We start from the raw sequence: 24986 nt of genomic DNA, 5'->3' as shown, positions 1-24986 counted from the left end.
GGGGTAGTAATAGTAGCAGTAGTAATAGGGGTAGTAATAGTAACAGTAGTAGTAGTAGTAGAAATAGGGGTAGTAATAGTAGCAGTAGTAGAAATAGGGGTAGTAATAATAGCAGTAGTAGTAGTAGAAATAGGGGTAGTAATAGTAGTAGAAATAGGGGTAGTAATAGTAACAGTAGTAGAAATAGGGGTAGTAATAGTAGCAGTAGTAGAAATAGGGGTAGTAATAGTAGCAGTAGTAGTAGTAGAATAGGGGTAGTAATAGTAGCAGTAGTAGAAATAGGGGTAGTAATAGTAGTAGTAGTAGAAATAGGGGTAGTAATAGTAGCAGTAGTAGTAGTAGAATAGGGGTAGTAATAGTAGCAGTAGTAGCAGTAGTAGAAATAGGGGTAGTAATAGTAGCAGTAGTAGCAGTAGTAGAAATAGGGGTAGTAATAGTAGCAGTAGTAGAAATAGGGGTAGTAATAGTAGCAGTAGTAGCAGTAGTAGAAATAGGGGTAGTAATAGTAGCAGTAGTAGAAATAGGGGTAGTAATAGTAGCAGTAGTAGAAATAGGGGTAGTAATAGTAGCAGTAGTAGAAATAGGGGTAGTAATAGTAGCAGTAGTAGAAATAGGGGTAGTAATAGTAGCAGTAGTAGAAATAGGGGTAGAAATAGGGGTAGTAATAGCAGTAGCAGCAGTAGTAGAAATAGGGGTAGTAATAGTAGCAGTAGTAGAAATAGGGGTAGTAATAGTAGCAGTAGTAGTAGAAATAGGGGTAGTAATAGTAGCAGTAGTAGAAATAGGGGTAGTAATAGTAGCAGTAGTAGTAGTAGAAATAGGGGTAGTAATAGTAGCAGTAGTAGAAATAGGGGTAGTAATAGTAGCAGTAGTAGTAGTAGAAATAGGGGTAGTAATAGTAGCAGTAGTAGTAGTAGAAATAGGGGTAGTAATAGTAGCAGTAGTAGTAGAAATAGGGGTAGTAATAGTAGCAGTAGTAGTAGTAGAAATAGGGGTAGTAATAGTAGCAGTAGTAGAAATAGGGGTAGTAATAGTAGCAGTAGTAGAAATAGGGGTAGTAATAGTAGCAGTAGTAGTAGTAGAAATAGGGGTAGTAATAGTAGCAGTAGTAGTAGTAGAAATAGGGGTAGTAATAGTAGCAGTAGTAGTAGTAGAAATAGGGGTAGTAATAGTAGCAGTAGTAGTAGAAATAGGGGTAGTAATAGTAGCAGTAGTAGTAGTAGAAATAGGGGTAGTAATAGTAGCAGTAGTAGAAATAGGGGTAGTAATAGTAGCAGTAGTAGTAGAAATAGGGGTAGTAATAGTAGCAGTAGTAGTAGTAGAAATAGGGGTAGTAATAGTAGCAGTAGTAGAAATAGGGGTAGTAATAGTAGCAGTAGTAGTAGTAGAAATAGGGGTAGTAATAGTAGCAGTAGTAGTAGTAGTAGAAATAGGGGTAGTAATAGTAGCAGTAGTAATAGGGGTAGTAATAGTAACAGTAGTAGTAGTAGTAGAAATAGGGGTAGTAATAGTAGCAGTAGTAATAGGGGTAGTAATAGTAACAGTAGTAGTAGTAGTAGAAATAGGGGTAGTAATAGTAGCAGTAGTAATAGGGGTAGTAATAGTAACAGTAGTAGTAGTAGTAGAAATAGGGGTAGTAATAGTAGTAGTAGTAGTAGTAGAAATAGGGGTAGTAATAGTAGCAGTAGTAGAAATAGGGGTAGTAATAGTAGTAGTAGTAGCAGTAGTAGTAGTAGAAATAGGGGTAGTAGTAGTAGAAATAGGGGTAGTAATAGTAGCAGTAGTAGTAGAAATAGGGGTAGTAATAGTAGCAGTAGTAGTAGTAGAAATAGGGGTAGTAATAGTAGCAGTAGTAGAAATAGGGGTAGTAATAGTAGCAGTAGTAGAAATAGGGGTAGTAATAGTAGCAGTAGTAGTAGTAGAAATAGGGGTAGTAATAGTAGCAGTAGTAGTAGTAGAAATAGGGGTAGTAATAGTAGCAGTAGTAGTAGAAATAGGGGTAGTAATAGTAGCAGTAGTAGTAGTAGAAATAGGGGTAGTAATAGTAGCAGTAGTAGAAATAGGGGTAGTAATAGTAGCAGTAGTAGAAATAGGGGTAGTAATAGTAGCAGTAGTAGTAGAAATAGGGGTAGTAATAGTAGCAGTAGTAGAAATAGGGGTAGTAATAGTAGCAGTAGTAGTAGTAGAAATAGGGGTAGTAATAGTAGCAGTAGTAGTAGTAGTAGAAATAGGGGTAGTAATAGTAGCAGTAGTAATAGGGGTAGTAATAGTAACAGTAGTAGTAGTAGTAGAAATAGGGGTAGTAATAGTAGCAGTAGTAATAGGGGTAGTAATAGTAACAGTAGTAGTAGAAATAGGGGTAGTAATAGTAGCAGTAGTAATAGGGGTAGTAATAGTAACAGTAGTAGTAGTAGTAGAAATAGGGGTAGTAATAGTAGTAGTAGTAGTAGTAGAAATAGGGGTAGTAATAGTAGCAGTAGTAGAAATAGGGGTAGTAATAGTAGTAGTAGTAGTAGTAGTAGCAATATAAATAACAGAACATAGATAAAATAGATGTTTCCATTTTATTGTGGTTTCATGGTTCAAGAATTAAATGTAATATGAACATATAAAGCCTTTGATTTTATTAAATGATAAAATGTGTTACTGTAATTTGATTCATATGAATGTTTCAAAAATGTAAAGCCTATAAATGAGTTAAAATGATTAGGAACCCAAGTCCAAATACCCTGATATTACTCTGATCCCCTGATACACTGATGTAACCATGTAACCATTAACATGAGTCCTGAGACAGACAAATAGACAGACTGACTGATACAGCTGTGGACGAGGTGGATATGTATTGGAGCTGCTTTGGGGGGCAGTGGGTTGGTGGGGCCCACAATCCCTGGCAGTGCCCATACCCTCAGCTGAGCTGAGAAAAACAGGTTCTTCTGGAGGACAGTTTTATGGTCAGATGTCACAATCACCAGAGGTAGCGAGCTGTTAAGCACGGTGGTGGTAGCATCATGTCCTCTGGCTTTGGTTTGGCAGCCAAGAGAACTTGTACATTGACCAGAGTGGATGGAATAATGAAGGAGGAGGACCACCTCGGAGTCCTTCAGCACAGCCTCAAACCGCGGTTAGACGGTTAAAACCTGGACAGGAAAAGGACCCCAGGCTTTTGAAAAGGGCGCAACCCTGACGAAAATATGTGGACGGTGCCAATAACGGTTGGTTAAACTTGCCAAGGGACTGATTTATTATTATTATTATTATTAATCAAGTAATGATTCATTAATCATTACTTGATTAATGATCGCCTGTTAATGAGACCCCCACCCACACACACACTCTCTCTGGCTATGGGGTCCTAAAGAAGTGGCTCATGCCTATAGGAGTCAGCAGATGGAGAGAGGGTGTGATGTGATGTGATGTGATGTGTGTGTGTGTGTGTGTGTGTGTGTGTGTGTGTGTGTGTGTGTGTGTGTGTGGTGGGGGGGATTTTCACGCTCATTACTTCAGTTCAATCACGGCTTAGTTTGAGCAGAGAACCCGTGACGGTCATGAGAACCCTGTTCCTCGCGAGTCTCGAGCTCACAGCGGCCACGAGGTTTTAAGGCATAGAGAGAGAGAGAGAGAGAGAGAGAGAGAGAGAGGGAGAGAGAGAGAGAGAGAGAGTGTGTGAGTGTGGGTGTAAAAAGGGACTGAGGTTATCCTGAGAGCCACCGAGAGCCACTTCATCTCCATAATCGAATTATCCAATTCTGGTAAGATTTAATGGCCTTTTATTGCATTTCTTTTTTTTATTACAGAAAGAATTAAGATGATTTATTTCAGACTATTTGGCTTAATTAGTCCATTTTTCCTCAATTCTCGCTCATTATATGGCATAAAATGTGCGCGTGCTTCACGTTATGACGGATTATTATATTATCTTCGCCTAAAGACTTTAGTTAATATGCACCAGTTTTGATTTATTTATTTTTATTGAATTGTATTTGATGTTTTATTTATTTTTAACGCTTTTAATCACATATTTGTATAAATTAAAATAAATGTAAAAAAAATATATATATATATATATATACACAAAAATAGAAGCAATCTGATTGGTTGACAGCGCGTTCTGCTCCCTGCTGTTATTATCACGGTCATATCACTCCGCCGAACCCCGTAGCTATTCATCATACAGCGATTTAAAGAGGTAGCTAGATAAAGGACCTACAACAAAACTAAACAAAAATAAGACAAAAATATACAATAATAACAACAACTAAAAAAGCTGTGAGTGGGAAACGGAGCTGAATGTGTTTGGTGTCTACGTAGCGTCAGCTAAGGAAATTATTTCAGGAGAAAACACGACCTGGAGTGATCTGCTGCCTTTATACGGCAGTTCCATTAATCAATCAATCAATCAATCAATCAATAAAGAAAGTAAGCCGTAAACGTGGCGTTTAATATGTGTAAAGTTAGCGTGTCCTTCCGCCAAATTAGAGCTAGCTAGTTCCTCGACAAGTGGTCGCTACGTCACAGCAACGAACTCCACTCGCTCAGCGCCCAGCCCAGCGCCCTCCAGCTCCAGCTCCAGCTCCAGCTCCAGCTCAGTGTTCATTATTAACATTTATGTGCCCTTTAAGGGTTCTCTGGTTTGACAATGGTTCTATAGAGAACGTTATATTGCTTTGCGGAGAACCTACTGAAGATGGTTCTTTACAGAACCTTTTTCAAAATTCAGTACTATCGAGGACTAGCCTGTGCGATCCTTTAGCATTCAGTACTACACAGAACCCTTCTGCTTAATTAAGTGCAAATTGCTCTTTACAGAACCTTTTAGAACGGTTCTATGTAGCACCAAGGTTGCAGATTTTAATTGTTAGAACCTTTTTTCTCAGAGTGTAGAAATGCCTTTACAGAACCTTTGCAGAAATGGTTCTATGTAGCGAAAGTCGAAAGTAACAATACCAATAGCATGTGGAACAACTTTTTGCTTAGACTGTAGAACCTTAGAACTAACTGTTCTATTTAGCACTAAAACGGGTTCCACTATTATGATGTCACAGAACCTTTTTGTTACTTAGTGTAGATGGTTCTTTTCCAAAAGGGTTCTGCTAAGGGTTCCTTTTCGGTACTAGAGAGAACCTTCTGGGAGAAATTAGACTGTAGACGGTTCTTTATAAAATCTTTATCTATAAAGGGTTCCACTAAGCCTTTTTTGGTACCATATAGAACTTGGTTTCCTTCTTATGTTGAGGGGTTTTAAAGAACCTGTAGAACGTTGCACTCTTCATCCTTCATCCTAAATATAACTGTGTGTATTTGTGTGTGTGTGTGTGTGTGTGTGTGTGTGTGTGTTACCTATCAGGAGCGATGCCCCGGGGTGACTTCAACGTGCATTTTGCCAGCCGAGGCCGTGGCTCCTACATCAGAGCGGAGGAGTACGTAGTTTGTGTAGTTTACATTGTGACTGTTTTGAAAGGCAGGTGGTCATCAGTAAACCTTAAGCTTGGGGTTAAACTGCAGACCCAGCGCTGGACTGGGCAGAGAAACGACTGGCTTACTGGCACTGATCCGTTGATGAGCTTCCAGCCAATCACAGTGTTGTTAACCGCGTTAGCCATGACCGATCATCACGCACAGCGTTGTCCACTGTGTTCATAATGTACTGAATTATGGCCGTCAAAGCGTGGAGCAACAGAATCTGTAGCATTTCATTAAATGTAAACGACACAAAGTGGGTTAACCCCTCAAACCCCAGCCCCTGAATTCATTTAATCAACACCTACTATTTAGTATTTAATAAGTACTAAATATTCAGTACCTACAAATCATTCAGTATTTACTAATTATTCAATAAGTAGTAATTATTCAGTACCTCCTAATTTAGTAAGTGTAATTTCTTCTGTCTACTAACTATTCAATAAGTACTAATTATTCAGCACCTACAAATGATTCAGTATATACTAATTACTCAGTATCTAACAACTATTCAATAAGTAGTAATTATTCAGTACCTCCTGATTCAGTAAGTGTAATTTCTTCAGTCTCTACCAACTATTCAGTAAGTACTAATTATTCAGTATCTACTAATTATTCAATAAGTAGTAATTATTCAGTACCTCCTAATTTAGTGTCTACTAACTAAAAGTATTAATTATTCAGTACCAACAAATGACTCAGTATCTACTCAACTACTCAATAAGTACAAAATATTCCATATCTACTAAGTATTCAATCAGTACTAATTATTCAGTAGGTATTATACCAATTACACTAGGTATTTAATAGGTACGCATTATTCAGTACCTACTAATTACTCAGTATCTGCTATTCACTAATATATACTAATATATATAATATAATAAATATGCACTAAGTGTCAATTTCCAGTTTAAATTTTTCAGTATCTACTAACTATTCAGTACATATTAATTATTCAGTACCCAGTAATTTACTCAGCGTCTGCTAATTATTCAATAAGTACCAATTCTTCAGTATCAACTAACTCATAATAAGTAAGTATTGATTGTTCGGTACTAATTATTCAGTATCTACTTACTATTCAGTACCTACTAATTATTCCATACCTACTACCTTCTTATTATTCAGTACATATACAAATGAATCAGTATCTACTTAAGAACCTGATATGTAACTTGTGTAAATTCTGTTCGGACACACAAGCCTTAAAGGGTCTAAGGCTGGCTTCTTTGACCGTGTGTTTCAGGGCCGCTGGGATTGCGTTACTGGCGATCATCCTCACAGCTCTGCTCATCCTGGGATGCTGGTACTACCGGCGAAGGAGTGGATACAAGATGATCCGGGTGGGCTGCTCCATTCATTAAAGTTTCGTTTTCCCCCACTCAAAACTCACCAACTTGCCTCAGAAGGTGGTCTAGCAGCCATGTTTACAAGGCTACCTCTCTAAGTAGCAGGTGCTAACTGCACATCGGAACCAAACCGTGTGGAGGTGTTCAGTCATCATCAGACGTACATACAAGGTTTCAGACACTGCCTGACTTCCTGCTGTCTGGGAACACGGACGTTAGCTTTGTTAGCAGGGCTCAAAACTGTAGCAGCATGTAGACGTCTGGTTGTTTTGGTCAGTTTCTGGTTTCCAGCGTTCGGGATTAAAGGAGCTGTGGGCAGCGTTTCATCTGCCGTACTTAGTTCGGCACGTGAGGAGGATTTTACAGCTGGTCACATGACTGGCCAACAGCTCAGGCCGTTGGGAAGGGTGTTAGGCCGTGTTAACCCCCGCCGTTTCTCACCGATTTCAAAGGACACCAGCACACACCCATGTTTAACAAGTTTACCAGGGCGGGGAGGATGGTAGTCCCTCTCCCCATCAATCAGTGTAGGCAACGCTAACAAGCGCAGATGCCTGATAGCTGACCAACAGACCCCGTGTCTTGCGCTCTCATTGGCTGTAGTTAGTCGCCATGCTAATGTCCAGTCACAACACTACCGAATTTAGAGTTACCTTTAGGTCCAGGTGTTAAACCTGCAAGCTAATCTATTGGCGGTGATCACTCAGCTAGCTCCAGCCTCGCCGACGCGGGGTTCAAAATCCAAGATGGCCGCACCGCACATCAGCAGTAGTAAAAGCAGTAGTGTAGTAGGACAATGCTAACAATGCTAACCTGGGACATCAAAAGTGGGACACGTTTTGGTTAGATTTGCCATAAAACTTCAGTAAAGGACTTTGAAACCGGTTGTGGTGAACGTGGGAAGGTCAGCTCGAAGGTCAGCTCCATAACCGAGGTTGGGGTGGCTTGTAGGGATCTTGATTCTGACTGAGGAGCACATGCTTTAACGTCTCAATGTTTCTGTTCACGCAGAACTCCAGAGGCACCAGCCAGTCCTGGAGGGACATCATGAGATCGGGGCAGCACAGCGAACCGGGAGCTGCAGCCGAAAACAAAGTGGCCCTTAACGAGTTTAGCAACCTCCAACCAGCGGTAAGAAGCAAGAGTACCAGTTTAGACTTCTAACAAACATGTGATTTCGGGGTATATAACGACCGATGGGATTACAGCGCCATAGAGCAGGTAGAGGTTCTCAATTCTGGGTCTAGAGGACAACCATTCTGTGGTAGAGTCCAGCTCCAACCCTAGGATCTAGGATCCACTCTGCAGGGTGGAACGTCTCCAGGACGAAGATTGGACACATGTTTGGTTCCCTAAAAAACTTTTTGATCCATTCCTGTTACCACTGTAATTTGAGGACCATTGCTTTAAGGAACCAAATATTGTGTTTCTTTAGACCTTTATACGACAAATGTCCTAGGAGGAACGTAAGTACAGGACGTTGATACAGGACATTTCCATTATATGAAAGTCCTTTCAACCTTCTACGGTACCCTCAAAGAACTCCTTTAAGGATTCTCTGCTGGAGAATCACAGGGCAGTCAGGCAACCATTACCCTGAATGCCAGAGGGTATAACCGGGCCATGTGACCCGATGCGAGACTGAGCAGAAAGGCCTCAGGGCTCCTGAGTTGCATCGTGAGGCATGCACTGGATTACCAGCTGGAATTTGTAAAGAGAGAGGAGTGTTCAAAGTCCAAACAGCTCACGGGAACTTCCTAGGATTCCTTCTTCTAGAAAGCTCTTCCAAATCTTTAAAGCCAAAGTTTCATGAAAGGTCAACAGCCTTTACCTCAAACGCAAGACATCTAGTGCTCCTATAAAAGCACTGTGAGTTCTGTGATAGCATGCTGGAGCTATCACTAATGGAGGGTAATGTAGCACCGATCAGCATGGTGCTAATCCTCACGCACCCTCCTTATACTGTGGGGTTCAGTAATCTCTAGTAGACTGGCTCATGTAGTTTCGGACACTGTACATGTTGTACTTGCTGTGTATCCTTAAGGCCAGAGTACACCGACCACACTTGGTGGTCTTACGACTGCTGCATTAACATCCTTCAGTGCAACAGTTGGTTGGGTCACACCCCTGTAGCTCATGCCCACCACTAGACAGGGTGACCAGGGTGTCCTCCTCCATTGGCACCGCTTTCTGCAATCTAATAGCTATTCATTCAGTGGAAAGTGGTGTCTAAATACTTATGGTCACAGTGCCACAGTGAAACTGACCTCGACATCTTTCAAATCTAGACTTCTCTTTTGTTCTGCAGCTCCCCAACGCCCCTCCGGCCTATGAGAAGATTGCCTCTGGACCTCTACCACCACCACCGTACTCGCCCTGAGGGAGCAGAATGCCAACGAAATATGGGACGAATCCACTGTTGCTCGGCTTAGTGTGTACATCAGTCCACTGTTGTGACTTCTGGATTATACTGTGCTAGGTGCTTCAAGAGGTGCAATAAGACTTTTACGTTACATTGCTTGTCAGTCACATGTTACCAGTAAGGTGTTGGTCGTGAAAGTGGAGGAGGAGGACGATGATGTACAGCTTCTCCTGATCCTTCAGAGTGGAAAGCACCTTTACATCATCACTCCTCATTGGTCCATTCTGTAATATTTGTTATTTCTGATGAATCACCCTCGCATTATATAGGCACTCGGCTTTTAAACAGAATTCTTGCTATTACTATACAGTGCATCTTCTCAATTTATGTCATTAGGGTTCCTCTTACTTTTGGTTGAAGGATATCTTCAAACAATAATAAAGCTACAATAATAAAGCTACGGTCATTTAGTGGTCTTCAGAAACGTGCAACACTGAGTAGTTTTTCCACAATCGATCTCCACAGCGCACACTGGCTCTCAAGGTGATCTCATGGTGACCCGCGGGGTTGTTTTCATAAAGCAAAGTTCCTAGCTCAGACAGCTTCATGCCTAACCTCTTCCAGGGCAGGTTAAGGTTGAGATTATGGATTAAGACCCTAACCCTAAAGCTCTTTGGACCAATTAAGATTCATGTGGGGGAGTGGGGTTCGACTCTCGGTCTGAGCATGCTGCATATTACTACACCAATAAAAGTCCTTGGGCAAGACTCCTAATTCTACATTGGCCCACCTCTGTAATACGAGTAACCTCGGGAGTCGCTATGGAGGAGAGCGTCGGCTAAAAGCGTTCCCAGGAACGATTTTGGGCGCCGTTCTGAGTGCGTCATGAACCTAGGTGCATCCGTTTATGGCCTACCCTTGGCTACAAACACTCAAGCAGCGAAGATCATCGCTTTGCTGGAGTCTTGGCATGAACACCTACAAACAAGAAGCAGTCTTGAGAGGTTGCATGGCTACCGTCTTTAGCCATGCCACCCCACAAGCATCATCAGAGTCTGTTTGAAGCTAACCCCCAGGACCGATTTTAGGACAACCAGGTGATGTGGACTACTGACCAAACGTACAGGACAGACCCGTTTTAGTCTGGTTAAGTCAGACTCTGGTTCGTTTCCACCCTTGGTGCGATTCGTCCAGGTATCGTCCAGGTACACTCCCTTGAGAGGGAGTGGTCTCTGCCTGGTCCCGAACGAACTCTGGAACTATGGTTAGTTTGTGGGGAGGACAAGATCGGACCTCGCCTCGACAGGTTTTAGCTAAACGGCTCTGCATTGACTCCGCCCCAGACTCCATCTGACCAATAATCGGAGAGGAACGTTCTCACCTGGTTTGTTGTGACGCTTGGATTTTTCTCTGTGTGAAAACAAACCAAACCAAAGGGAAAACACTCAAGCCTTACAAACTTGTTGACTGATTCGCGAGGCCGAATCCCTTGTTCCATCATGGTAGCTAATGTGGCTCGAAATCAGGTCTCCTCTTTCATCTCCGGGCAATTTCACAACCCTGACTTCTCTTAAACGTCTCCAGGAACTGACTGTAAATGAAAGGACACCATGTCCTCTGGCAAAGAACGAAGCACTGCATTTATTTCCTTCTTATCCAATACGAGTGGTCCAAAATACCTACTAGAGCATTGTGAAAGGTCCAAAGAAGAAGGAGATTTAATAAATAATTCTAATTCCCAACGGGTGAACTCTACAGTCAAAGGATTTTTGCAGTACACCATCACATGGCGGTACTGTAATATGTGCTAAGGTTAGTTTCAGTGTCCGTGTGCAAACTCAAATAATAAAATAAAGAAAAAAAAAAGAAAAAAAAAAAAAAACACAAGCAACTGTTAAAGATGATGAAATTCACTACGCTCAAACCTACTACCACAGGCAAGAGGTGAGAATGACCTGGACAGACTTGGTAAACATAGGCTAAATCTGCAGGAAGAAGATTATTCTAAACAATAACTGATGCCTCATTTAATGAGGTTGTTGATGGCAAAATGCTACAAAATATTCACATCCTTCTTTAGAAATCCAATTCTTTGTGCATACTAATGATAAAAATAGGTTACAACAGACATAACAGGTCATTCAAATCGGACTGGAATCCTGACCGCATGTTTACCTCCCACTGGTGCGTCTACAAACAAACAGTATACAAAATAGTGCTTAGAATTCAGGGACCTTTAAAAGGGAAAAATAGGGAATCCACGCCATCCCACCTCTTCCGGTAACCTTCACCGACCTCAAGTCCTACCGCCAAGGTAACAAACGTCCGTTCGGTTCATTTTAAGACAGCAAATGTCAGTGATTCGGTCTCTCTGGACTGACCGTTAAAATCCTCTGGGAATCAAGTGTGTTCAAAACAGGCCTAGTTGCGCTACTACAGGTGGTCACCACAACTTGTGCGGCCACTGAATTTGCCGTCACTGGGAGATTTTGGAGGGCTGGGCATCTAACGACATTCAAAACTGCGCCATCGGGACTCAACAGCAGTTTACTAGGGGTGTGAATGGGGGGCATACCTGGGACCTGCGCTGGAGCCTTACCTTGAACCGGAGTTGGCGGGCTGGCTAGGACAACTGGCATTCTAACACTCCCAGGCTGCACACCCCTAACAGGCTGACAGCGCGCCATTAGAACAGTATTAACAGACGGAGGAACTGTCGCAATGGGTGTGGCCTGACTGCTATTGACGGTTCCTCCAATTGGTGGGACGGTTGCCACAGGTAAGGTCTGCATCCTTGATACTGTGCTACTCACAGGTGGCATGGCAACCATCTGGGAAGTCCGGGAAATCCCAGCTTTCACCTGTGATGCGGCGGATGTTGGCTGGGGATGTTGTGTGGGTGGCGTACTTGGGCGGAGTCCCGTCTGCAAAAGCGCCGGTGCAGCCATGCTTGGCGAAGCTTTCTGCAACTGTGAAGAAGCTGCAACCCTTTCTTTTGGGCTGCTGGGAACACTATGCGAAAGTGTAGCACAGTGTCCTTTGCCTTCAGAGATTGAAAAGGAAGGAAGTCTCACAACACTGGTCAGAGTCTGTTGCCCAGATGATATGACCGTCCCTAACGGAGTTACCTGCGCAAGGGCGGTAGAATCAGTGGAGACCAGTGGGACTCTGACCGCAGTCGAACGTTGAGGAACTTGCACAGATGTTCCAAAACCACGTGCCTGTGTCCCTGGTGCTACCATTCTCGGACCCTGAACAACAGCTGCAGCAGGAAGATGGTTTGAAGAAGTACCTGCCCCCTTTAGGACAGGAGGCACACGACTTGTCCCCGCTGGACCCGCAGGGCGGACGGCAGGGCTCGAGATGAAAAGAACGTGACTGCCAGGCCCGAGACCTTGTGCCGGTACCACAAATCTCACGTTGTTGATAAGCAGCTGGGTTCCTGGAGCGAGCGGAGCGTTGGTGTTGATCACAACTCTGTCCTGTACTGTAGCGGTGGCTGGGACGGGACTTGCAGGAGCTCTGACCATAGACGGCAAACCAGCTTGAGGTGCTGGAGAACAGACGCCCGATGCGTTTGCTGCCGTTGTGCTCAGCGTTGGAGGACGAGAGACCCTTGCTGCAGTCGTAACCACCGAAGACTTGACGGGTGAGGGAACCGTAGCAAGGGATGGAGTAGCCGTTAGACCGCCCAGTAAAGGACTGGCTAGGTTCGGAGTTGAGCTGCTAACCACTGGTTCCGCTTTATTTTTAAGGATGTTTGATATCGAGACTGTGGAGGACACCCGCTTTTGATCAACTGCTGAAAGGAGTGCAGACGAGGCCATATGACCGTTGCCGTAGGTTGAGAAGGTGAGCGTTTTCCCATCAGCAGATCCAGTTAGTTTGACAGGAGCTTTGAAATTCAGCGCCGTACAGCTACTTGAGGGGTCATTTTTTTGGACAAAAACAAGCCCACCGGACATGGTCACAGGCGTGACGTTCGTGGCGGCTAAATTCCGAGGTGCCAGATTCTTGCTCATGCCCGTTGCTTCGTCCACCATCCTAGCTGGTGATCCTGAGATGTTGATCCCTTGGACTTTAGTCAGCGTACCGGTAGTGGTGCTACCAGCGACCTGGGCAAGGTTCGGTCCAACCTTCATGGCATCGACAGCTAATGATGTAGCTGAGGCAGTAAAGCTGGACTCAGACGTTAGAGATCCTTTAGGAAAAGTAACCGTAGAACATGCGGAGGCAGACTGACTCATAAACAAGACCCTTGACCCAGGAACAGCAGATGGTACAGGAGCAGTGGTGATGCTGGTTGTTGATGCAGGGGTGTTGGTCTTGGGTGCAACTAGGAAAACTTTCTGGAAGGCAGACTGCTCTGGAGCAATGCCGCTTGCTTGACCCATCTTCAGAGGAGACTGGACTACACCTTTATAGGTGGTGGTCTGAGGGATGCCTTGCACAGCTCTCACAGTTGAAGGAACCCCAGCGTTGCTCTGCGGCGATGCCGGAAACAGCGAGTTAACGCTGATCAGTCTCTGGGCGGGTTTTGTTTGACTGTCAGAAGGAGATGCTGCAGGAACAGTTGAGCCTTTGCTCGAAGTTACTGCACAACTCATTCTTTCCACCAGAGGGGATCGGTTCACTGGGTCGGCGTATTTCAAAGGTGACTGGGGTGCGGATTTAAGGGACGTACCCTTGTCATTCAGAGGAGAGACGGTAGGCATTAACTTGGCAGTGGAAGTCGTAGGAGCTGCTTGAGTGGCGGACGTTGCCATCGGGGATGACTTTGAGACGAAGAAAGGTTGAAACTGGGGGGGCATGGTGAAAACAGGGCTGGACGGTAACGGACTCGCCCCGCTGTGGTCTGAAGTCTGCACCTTCACCACTCCCGTGTTGCCTCCTCTCGTAGTAACAAGAATGGACTGCGAGTCTCTGATGCACACGGTCTTCAGCTCCTGCTTGGCGTCACATTTGTTGGAACGACTGAAAGGTGAAGTAAGGGTAGGGGATATATTTGCCATTGGAGATGGTTCAGCTGTCTTTTTAGGGCCAGGTGACTTCTGCAAGCCGGGAGAAACGGCGGGGGAGGGCGTTTTTACCAGGCTGGTATCTTTTAAAGGAGCCACTTGCTGGACAGGAATCTTGTTTTCTGGCACAGTGAACAAGGGCGAACTGGACAACACCACAGCAGCCTTGGAAGTGGGAACAGCTTGTTGGGTGTTGGATGGCGGCTGAGTTCTTGCGTCCTCAGTCCTTTGCAGGAGCAAGTTTGAGGGAAGAATAATCACCTGCTGCATTAACTTTTCCCCCGTTTTCTGGTCCACAACCGGCTGCACTGAAAACTTAACCGGGGTGCCATCTTTTTGAACCAAACTCAAACCTTCCGACACGTTATAAACAACCTGCACAGGATTGCTTGGTGCAGATGATGCAACTGGTGTCTGCGGTCGCGTGGTGACCGGTGCTGGCTGTGGTGCCACCTGACAGCTTGTGGTGGGTTCGGTTGGCGGTACAACTGCGGATACTGTCTTAGTCGGCAGTCGCAGGGCCTGAGCCATCGCGGTAGCCTGTGAATGACTCATTAAGGTCACTTTATTCCCGACACTCTTGGCTAGTAATGCCTGAATTGGCTTACAGTGCCTCTGGAAAGTGCCCGGAGGTACAGTTATTGCTGACTCCCTTTCTGTAATTAGAGGGTTTGTGCTGGCTGTATTCTGGTCCCTGGATGGGCCTTCAGGTTGAGGTTCAGGAACCAGAGAACAGTCACCGACTAGCTTCCTTCTTTTGCTGGGACTGAAGTCATCATCCAAGCCACTACTCTGGCGACGCTTTGAGCTTCGAGTCAAAGGCCCAAACTCTGTCTCGGTATGGATTAGATGTCCCGATGAGTCACACTCTGCAGAATATCATCACAACAGGGTAATTATTAGTAAACAGGGTCAATATTATAAGAAATGAAAGGAAATGGTTCGTGATTTTTTTCAACCACCAGTTTGTAGAAACAAAAGGCACCTGTGGCTCCAGAGTCTCCCCGCAAAGCTCTTTTGCTTTTGTCTTCATCCTCAGATTCTCTGCTAATCTCTGAAGAAGAGCCTTTTTTACACGCACTCCTGTCTCCTTCCGTTCCCATGCTCTCCTCTCTGATAAAGTTTCCATATTCAGGATGCCTCTTGAAATCGTCACTCTCCTTTTTCAATCTGGCTCTAAAGGGAGGACAAAGTCAAATTTGCAAGTATCCCAAAAAATTCTGATAATAGAACACTTCCAACAACCGGATTACTAAAACCAACGTGCCTGAAAACATGTGGAAAACACTCCTAAAACCATCCCCCCCTAGCTAACTTATCTAAGCCTAGCGAGTCGTCTACGACTCCAAACCCAGCAGAACTGGCCTCTCATTTCTCCTTTCTGTTCCTCCCAACACCAGTCTCTCGACTTCCCTCTCTCTATCTATCAGACACCAGTTTTTATGGTCAGCACTTGTGTCGGTAGCTCAGCAGCTAGTCAACAGCAGCTGATACTCGGTGGAGCTGTAGCTGAGCTAGCTAAGCACAGGCTAGCTTAGCGAGTGGCTACAGATCCAAAATCATGAGGCTTTCGTACTTTCAAGAGCAGCTACTTAAGCGTCAGTCAGACTGGAATTTGTTCCAGCTAATGCTAACCAGAAAAGCTAATGCTAAGCAGCTGAATCTGTCTCCTGATTCAGAGCAGTTTAACACTGGTAATGGTCAGACTGACGGTTTAATGTTTTCTAAATGATCGAAAGCAAACAAGGCTGTATTTGGTCATTTTTCGGATTTAAAATAAGGCAGGGGTGGGATTGTACGGAAGCCACGTAAACGGAACACGTTTGTGACCCTATAACGGTATGAAAACAGTGGATACCGCCCAGCCCGGCCCGTGAGTTTCTGAGCATCTTTTAACAGGCCTCCAATTCCTCAAGTACTACCTGAGGAATTCGAGGACTGTTAAAAGATACATGGGTAAATCTTCCACCAGCTAAACTATAAACCCAGTAAGGTTTAAAACTGTGATGTACTGAAGGATGTTTACCTGTTCCTTTGAAAGGCCTTGAGCAGTTTCGGTTCCCATGGTAACAGCTCGTTCAGCAGTCTTATGAGCGTGATGTGAAGCTCCTTCACCGATTCTCTCTTTAGGTACCACCTTGCCTGAAAAGTACCATAGAAGCCCAATTTAAAGAGGTGCCAACAGTCTGTGAACATCTATGTACATACCCACAATGGTTTTATTAGCATGGAAGCCATGAAGGGCTCAAATTATTTATATTACCACAACATAAAAAGGTTTTTTAAACACTAATTTGTACTACTACAGAGACAAAAGTATTGGGACACCTTTTTGTTTATAGAGTCTTCCAAAATCCTGGGTATAAAATAAATAAATAAATATATGATCCCGCTTTTGTTGGAGTAACTGTCTCTACTGTCCAGGGAAGAAGGCTTTCTACTAGATTTAAGAGAACTGCTGCCAAGATTTGGTTGCACTCAGCAACGAGTGTGTTAGTGAGGCCAGCATGCTGAATTGATGATCACCATCTCACCTCAATATTCCCAACTCCCCAACTCATCCCAAAAGCACTGGCTCTAGCACCATCCATCATTCCAGAGAACACACAGTTCTTCCACTGCTCCACAGCGCAGTGCGTGTGTGTGTGTGTGGGGGGGGGGGGTCTTTATACCCCTCTAGCCTACGCCTGGTATTAGGCAGCATGGTACAGACAGGCCCATGAGTGTAGTGTATTCAATAAAAAGGGGTGTCCACAAACATTTGGACATATAATGTACCCACGAGAGACCAGTGACTTGCAATTGGCTGTGGTCGGAGTCTGTGAAGGCAAATCTAACAGTCTTTCACTCCCAGAACGAACACGAGGCTCCACTCCTTACTGACACCACCCATCTCTCCCCCACCCCACCCCCCCAGTTTTGGAGAAACATGGTTTTCATTACTTATTATAATGAATGTGCGTGTGTGTGTGTGTGTTTTGTGTGTGTGTGTGTGTGTGTGTGTGTGTGTGTGTGTTTGTATATTGCCCTTCTTACTAACACATCTCTTTTTGGTGCTCTCCAACTCATCCAGCTCATCCTCCGTTTTACTGATGAGATCCCTCAGTTCGTCTAAACTGGTGCAGACCAGCTAGGAAGAGGGTGGAAAGATGGACGGATTAAGAGAGTGAGAGAGAGAAAAAGACTGGTCATTCAAACAAATTCTGGAAATCAACACTTATCCTGTACCATTTTGGACTGATGCTGCCCCCTACTGGGAGAGATTGATGCTGCCACCTGAGGTTCTGCATAGGTTAACGCCTGAATCTCTGAAAACATCCGATTCCCATGCAGTTAATGCAGACATGAGCAAGTCTTACCTTAAACGTTGGCTCCACCGGGAGCTGCGGAGGCTGCTTGCCTTTTTGTCCAGTTGTCGTAGAATCAACGTTTCCATCTACAGACAAGCAAGAAGGCCATTAATACCATGTGACAGATGTTTGAGAACACTGATAAATCACTGCAACAGGCAGCAACCTAGCGCGCGAGTCTCGTAGGCAATGTAGCCACAAGGTATTTGTCAATTCTAGTTCCTTATATTCTTCGCTAATCAGGTAAGGGCTTGCCAGGACTGGAACTTGGAACCATTGGCGGTCTAATGCAGCACCACTATGGCCCCGGGGGGTTGCAAGTTCCAATCCCGAGCCATGTCACTTCACTTTGCCATCACCAACCAGAGGCAGAGAGAGCACAACTGGCTGTGCACACTTCGGGTGGGTAGATGGCGCTCTCTCTCTCTCTCTCTCCCTTCGCCACTCAAAGCAAGGTTGCCCAGCACTACTGCCCGTTGGCTCTGGTGGGGCAAAGCTAGGGACCCGGCGCTTTCCTCTGAGCGTGTCGGCTTCCCAGCGATATCGGATGCATGTGGAGCCGATAGTGTCGGAAGCTTTGCTAGTGCTAGGGGGGGTAAACTGGCACCTTCAATAAATTCTACAGATATTAGCGGCAGTTGTCTCCAAGGGTGGTCTCGTTACGAGGTCACAGCCGACCCCGCAAGACTACAAGAGTTTACATGCAAAACGTAACCAACATAACGGACGAATCGAACATCGCCGTTTCCTCCCTCACCTAACTTCCGTTTTTTCCTTTTATCCTTCCTCGTCATAGTGGTGGCGGTGGTGGCCGTTTTGCGCAGGGTGTTTTTGGCCGCCCTGGCCTGCCGAACCTTTTCCAGACTCGGCTTGCCCCCGGTCCCAGACTTGACCCCAAGTGGCTTCTCTTTCTTTTTCTTTCTCTTCTTTTTTTTGGAGCGCACTCGACCCGTCTCGGCCCCGGAGTGGACGGCCTGCTGAGGAAACGCGGCCTCTGCTTTGAAGCAATAGCAGGACCGACGCTCTGGCTTGGCATCTGAGCCCATAGGGCATTTTGGACAAGGACCCCTGTCCTGGAAGGGGGGCCTTTTGTTTTGTGCAGCGTCCAAGGAAGGTTTTAAAGTGTCTGTGCTCTGAGAGTTGGTGTGGCAACTTTCCCCAACCTTAAGGCAAGGATCACTGTCAGAACTGTCTTCTGCCACCTCCTTCTTACATCCTCGTTCTTTTAACTTGACTCGTGGCTCTACCTTCAAGTCTTCTGGACTCAGTAACTCCTCTTTATGTGGGAACAGGAACCTTTTGGGGCTTTTTTGATCTGGCTCAGATTCTTCCGAGCTGGCATCCACGTCTTGAGGCGAACTGCCCTCGTTGACCCACGGTTCAAGGTCTGTCCCGCTACTGGAGTCCCCGTCCTCCTCTTTGACCTCGAGAAGTCCTCCCCAGGCCACAGCAGATATTTCACCGGACCCCTCGGCTGCAGCTTCGCGCTGTAGTTTCCTCACGTGGAACGGAGGCAAAGGGAAGCACGGTGCCGCACATGGGCTCTGGCAGTAAATTCGCAAATCCGCGCCGCAGAAATGCGGGAAGTGTATGTAGGCGTTCTCGTCGCCATCATAGCCTAGGATGGACTCTCTGCACTCGTGTATCGGCTGTCCGAGGACAGTGTCCTGTACGTCCTTCTGCGTCTCGTACACGTTATCACAGAGGCCCTTGAGCAACCAGACGCGCTGGTTGAAGGGCAGCAGGTGAAAGGCCGCCTTCTCCAGCGGACTCGTCTCGCCCAGCGTCCAGAAAAATCGGTGGCACAGGCCCAGCTGTTCTGCGCGGGCCACCTGGTCCTCCGCCCGACCCACCTCCTGGTACCAGCCCAGAACCTTTTGCCTCAGCTCTGCCTCCCAGCGGCGGTAGGGCAGGGCGGGCCGTCTGTGGAGCGTTGCCCTGCGACTGGGCTGGCAAAGGAGAGAGGTCATGACCTTGGCCAAGAAGGAGCTGCATCGGGGCATGAGCAGACAGCGCTCCAGCTCAAAGAAAACTATTTCAGGCAGGTTAAGGGCTGTCTGGGCCAGGCACAGGAAGTGACCGATGGCTGGAAGTTCCCACGTTGTGCTGATGGGCCATGGCTCTGCCAGAGACAGCAGGCAGCGCTCCCACTCCTCTACTTCTTTTGCAGACGCTTCCTCAGCCTCCTTCTTCTCGAGCTCCCGTTGCCTACGAAGCCAACAAAGGGCACACGGTCAAAAAGGAGGTCACAGTATGATCACACATTAATAAAACATATATTATATATATATATAACTATATACATATATACATACCCCTATATATACCCCTTCCCTAAAGAATGCATTCAGCTACTTTAAGTTGCACTCATTGCCGACACAGATGTTCAAATGCACACGTACAGCTTGTCTAGTCCCTGTGGAGAAGTACTGCCAATAGAATAGGACTCTCTGGAGCAGATAAACATGAAGCTATCGGCACCATGTTGCTGCCTAATGCCAGGTGTGGGCTAGAGAGGTGTAAAGCCCACCCAGCATTGAGCTGTGAAGCAGTGAAAGAACGGTGTTCTCTGGAATGATAGTGATGCTTTATCCAGTACTTTCGAGATGATTTAGAGAGTTGGGGGGTCCTGATCAATGCTCCTCCTAAAACTAGTAGAAAGCCTTCTTCCCTGGACAGTAGAGACAGTTACTCTTTTTAATAGCCTTGATTTCAGAAGAAACATTGAATGAGCAGGTGTCCTAATACTTTTGTCCACGTAGGGGGCGCTCTGCAATGTTTATATGGTCCACAGAGTCATTCTGACAGACTGTAATACACTACAGGAAGTGTAGGGGGGGGCGTTCTGCAATGTTTATATGATCCACAGAGTCATTCTGACAGACTGTAATACACTACAGGAAGTGTAGGGGGGGGCGTTCTGCAATGTTTATATGATCCACAGAGTAATTCTGACAGACTGTAATACACTACAGGAAGTGTAGGGGGGGGCGTTCTGCAATGTTTATATGATCCACAGAGTAATTCTGACAGACTGTAATACACTACAGGAAGTGTAGGGGGGCGTTCTGCAATGTTTATATGATCCACAGAGTCATTCTGACAGACTGTAATACACTACAGGAAGTGTAGGGGGGGCGTTCTGCAATGTTTATATGATTTACAGTCTCATTCTGACAGACTGTAGTACACTATATTATTATTAGATATTAAAAAACAAATAACAATAATCCAACAAATGATTCCAAACTTTTTAATGGTAGCGTATTTGTTTATTTTAGTGAAACATCAGTAAATGTAATTTTCTGCCAATAAGCAAGCCTTTAAAATGGCAAAAACTCAAGGTGGTGTTACATTATATATAAATTAATGAAAAAGTAGAGTCATATCAGAATATTATGACCACCTCAGAGTTTGGAATGAACGACAGGAGCACTGTGTACTTCTTTAATTCCAGACTGTAGTCCATCTGTTTCTCTGCATACTTTGATATTAGCCTCCTTTCACCCTGAGAGCAGGTGTTATTTGGGTGGAGGGTCATTCTCAGCACTGCAGGGACACTGACAGACATGGTGGTGGTGTTAGCGTTTGTGTGTGTTGCATCGGTCCGACTGATGAAGGACTAGAGGGTGACCAACACAAACTGTGCTGAAACAGACACAGATCTTCTGTCTCTGACTTTACATCTGCATCTCAGGTGGACCAAGTAGGTAGGAGTGTCTAACAGAGTGGACAGTGATTGGACATTGGTGTGTTTAAAAAGCAGCAGCACACACTAACACTGCAGTGCTGAGAATGACCCATCACCCAAATACTACCTGCTCTGTGGTGGTCAGTCCTGTGGGGTCCTGACCACTGAAGAACAGGGTGAAAGGAGGCATAATAATAAAGTATGCATTTCCATTTGGGTATGAAGAGCCAAACCCTGACGATTAAAACCCAGAGGATTAAAAACAAAGGCTGTACCTTTTCTCCTCTTTGGCTCGGTGCTGTTCCTCCAGTCGGAGGGCCTGCACCATGATGGACTCGCAGCCGCCCACCGTGATGGCTGCCAGGTTCCGCGGCACAGAACGCCGTCTGGTCGAGGTGCCGGTCGGCCCTTTCTCGTCTTCTGTGCCAAAGCGCCCCCTGGAGGTCACGGCCAAGGTCGTTTTTTCTCTCAGGGTCCTGTTGAGTGAGGAAGAATAAACATGGCAATGTTATCTGACCAACTGACCACCTTATTGGATGTATTTGCATACTTTTGTTGAGGCTCGTATGTCTTACTGTCTTGACCTGTGACCAGCAGCACCGCAGTACTTACAGCAAAAGAAATACACTACATGGCCAAAGGTTTGTGGACATCTCTTATTTGTTTTTCTTATGGTCCACACTGCCAATCTGACAATGTTTTAAAGTGCAGAAAGTGTAGGGGGCACTATAATGCTCTGCAATGTTTATATGATCCACAGAGTCCCTCTGACAGACTGTAATACACTACAGGAAGTGTAGGGGTGCTCTATAATGCTCTATAATGTTCATATGATCCACACGCTCATTCTGACAGACTGTAATACACTACAGGAAGTGTAGGGGGCGCACTATAATGCTCTATAATGTTCATATGATTCACACACTCATTCTGACAGACTGTAATATACACTACCAGAAGTGTAGGGGGCACCTTTTAATGTCCTCAAAAGCTCACAGCAGACATTTGCACTCATAAAGGCCAAGACAGGTGAGTGTACGCAGTGCTACTGGAGTTCAAGGAGATCTGCTCATTCTAAATCCACACTGGCAAGCACTGTGCTGAGTGATGTGGAGTGGGGATAGGAAGGGCTTTATACTCTCTTGGACCCCAGACCATGGATGTCAATGACATCACCAGTGACCGAACCTGCGGGACACTGTGTCTCACCGTGACAGGAGAATCAGCTTCTGCTCCAGAATGATCTCCAGCTTTTGCGCCTGTTTGGAGATCCAGTGGTCAACGCCGTGGAACCTATAGCAGTTCTCCAGCATGAGGCGGAAATCAGCCACAAACTCGGTGATGCTCTCGTACTCCCGGTTCACAAACTTCTTGTCCATGGTTTTGAAGCTCGTCTCGTTTCCTTCCCGCCCTCCAGCGCCGATGGGGTGCCAGAACGGCGCCGTCAGAGCTTTGTGCTTCTCTGCCAGGAAACTGTGGAAGATCCTGTAGGCCTGCTGCACCTCCGGCGTAAGGCCGTCACCTTCATCCTCGTCCTCATCGGCAGCGCTGGAGGAACACGCGTCGGGCGAGGACCGGCTGTCGTCGGAGATCTCCGGCGCGCCCAAGCCGCTCTTGATGCAGCGCGAAGTGGCGTTCTCTGAGGAAGAGCCGTTGCACAGCTCTTGGGAAACCTGCCTGCATTCAGTTCCTCTGTACTTTGAGCCGCCTCTGCAGAACGCAGCGGGCAGCTCGTCCTGGAGACGGTTGTGGAAAAATAAACGCTTGTAATCGTCACTGACGCCTGCCATGTCTTCACGACGCCGGGCAGCGTGGCTCAGTGCCTCTGGAGGGACATTCTCACTAGAGTAAGGACACACCTCTACGCTCGGCTGAATCGGCGAGGGAAGGCCCCGTCATCGCTGGAGATTCGCGACGTCATCCGAAGCCGGACGAAGCCACGGTTCCTGAAGCAGAAGGAAAAAACGATGAAAACACAAGTCTATCTCTGTGATCTCTGTACCAGCTAATTACACAACTATTACACCAAGTATATTTAATAAAGTATAATTGCAATGTAATTAGTTACTAAAGGATTTACCTAAACAATTACAACACTAAAGTAATGACTTATTAAAACAGTGTATCGACTATTCTCAGCGGATCGGGGGACAAACTAACCTGACTTACTAATTTAAGGTAATTCGATCACTACACCAACTGATTACCTTACAATTACTATCCCCATCATCATACCAAACCCAGCACATTTACATATCTCCGCCCACTCAGCCTACAGCAAGTCAGACTGCGTTATTTATTTATTTAAATTTGGACCAGGGCATGTTCCAGGACAACCAGTGTCCATTTACATATGTCACACAGTCTTAAAGGCACAGTAACGCAAACAGGGTGGGTAATTCATTGTAGAGGATGGAAGTGGGGGTGTTTTTTTTTTTTTGGGGGGGGGGTGGGGGTTTGGTTCAGGTAAGCGATGATGATCATACACTTGGTCAGGCAGGTGAGCGCACCTGGCGAGTATACCTATACATAGGGTGTGAAATTATGAACACTGGTCAATTTTACAGCGTAGAAATCCTGGGACTTCAGGGTCAGGTCAATTTTCAAAACAGAGGCTGGATGTAAAATGCTGGACTTCTGACTGACAGCACACCTGCATCCCCCTGCACACCTGAGCACACCTGAGCACACCTGTTGGTAACCTTGGCTACCTGCTTCAGCTGTTGAGGGACACACGTAGCACAATGTCCAGGCAGGTCAGCGAGGCTGTGTCCCAATAAGAGGACCTGCCTACAGCTGTATACAAGTGTGTGAGTGTGTGTGTGTGTGTCAGTATTGATGTATACGCGTTTACCCACCAGTGCAGCCTCCCTGTGTGCTGTCTCTCGCGGGGCTGAGGGGCTTCTGACCCGGCTGCTGCTGCTGCTGCTGACCGCTACTCACCCGGAGCCCATTGTCTCCATTCAGGGCCACAGGGCCTGCAGTAAAGTGTCCCCATTCCTCACTTTCCAAAACTCGCCGAAATATTTCTCATACGTGTGTTTTATCAGGGAGTTTTTTCAGACACCGAGGAGAAGCTGGAGTCGCTGGGAGCCCGAAGTCTGTTGAATTCCCTGACGCGCTAACGAGCTAGCGAGCCGCGGAGCTCCCCAACATACCGCCGGGAAAAGTTCACTGAGCGCTGAAACCCCCCCGCCGAGGGGGGCAAAACGTGACATGGCGGGAGGCAGAAGCTGTTCCCGCCGCGAAGTGCATTTCAGTAAGAGCCCCGAGCCGGAAAACGCTGTTTCTTAGCTTAGCTTAGCATAGCAAGCCGCTAGCGGAGCTTTAACTTCGAGCCCGGATCCTACTGCGCCTGCGCGGCGGGGAAACTGGGTTGCCAGCTCGCGGCGAAACCCGCTTTCCCCTGCAGCGAAAAAATATTATTATTATTATTATTATTATTTTACTATTTTTACTGTTTTAAGCTTTTATATATATATAAAAAAAAGTGTAACATAGATGAACATTATTTTATAATAACTTTATATCATGTCAGAAATTCAAATTTCAAGAAATTCAAGATAAGTCCACCGGTTTTGACGTTTTGGTCGTTACTGTACAAAAACGTAAAACGTTTTTATATTTATAAATAATATATATATATTAAATGTGTATAATTTTCCTATAAAATTTTCCTTACTAGCGGCTGCTCTTTACATTGTATGGACGTTTCACGGTGAATGGACCAATCAAGACGAGCCAAATTGACCG

General features: G+C 45.6%; 2 protein-coding genes across 2 annotated transcripts; one reads left to right on the top strand and one right to left on the bottom strand.

Annotated features, from left to right (window-relative positions):
- The first annotated feature begins 3658 nt into the window (after nucleotides 1-3658).
- Nucleotides 3659-9611, top strand: mlana (melan-A). Its single transcript, XM_072662425.1, has 5 exons — nucleotides 3659-3752; nucleotides 5348-5420; nucleotides 6710-6806; nucleotides 7824-7943; nucleotides 9121-9611. Exons 2-5 carry the CDS (start codon nucleotides 5353-5355, stop codon nucleotides 9190-9192), a joined length of 357 nt encoding a protein of 118 aa, XP_072518526.1. The 5' UTR covers nucleotides 3659-3752; nucleotides 5348-5352; the 3' UTR covers nucleotides 9193-9611.
- Nucleotides 9612-10792: 1181 nt separating this feature from the next.
- Nucleotides 10793-24560, bottom strand: LOC140539586 (uncharacterized bromodomain-containing protein 10). Its single transcript, XM_072662321.1, has 9 exons — nucleotides 24092-24560; nucleotides 22443-23179; nucleotides 21509-21709; nucleotides 18300-19750; nucleotides 17552-17628; nucleotides 17233-17322; nucleotides 16219-16334; nucleotides 15178-15368; nucleotides 10793-15061 (listed from the first exon to the last, which is right to left on the bottom strand). Exons 2-9 carry the CDS (start codon nucleotides 23021-23023, stop codon nucleotides 11529-11531), a joined length of 6240 nt encoding a protein of 2079 aa, XP_072518422.1. The 5' UTR covers nucleotides 23024-23179; nucleotides 24092-24560; the 3' UTR covers nucleotides 10793-11528.
- Between the last annotated feature and the right edge of the window lie 426 nt (nucleotides 24561-24986).

The sequence above is a fragment of the Salminus brasiliensis genome, chromosome 18 (assembly GCF_030463535.1).
Source record: "Salminus brasiliensis chromosome 18, fSalBra1.hap2, whole genome shotgun sequence".
NCBI lineage: Eukaryota > Metazoa > Chordata > Actinopteri > Characiformes > Bryconidae > Salminus > Salminus brasiliensis.
The sequence above is the reverse complement of the archived record's forward strand: the minus strand, read 5'-3'. Positions and strand labels throughout refer to the sequence as shown.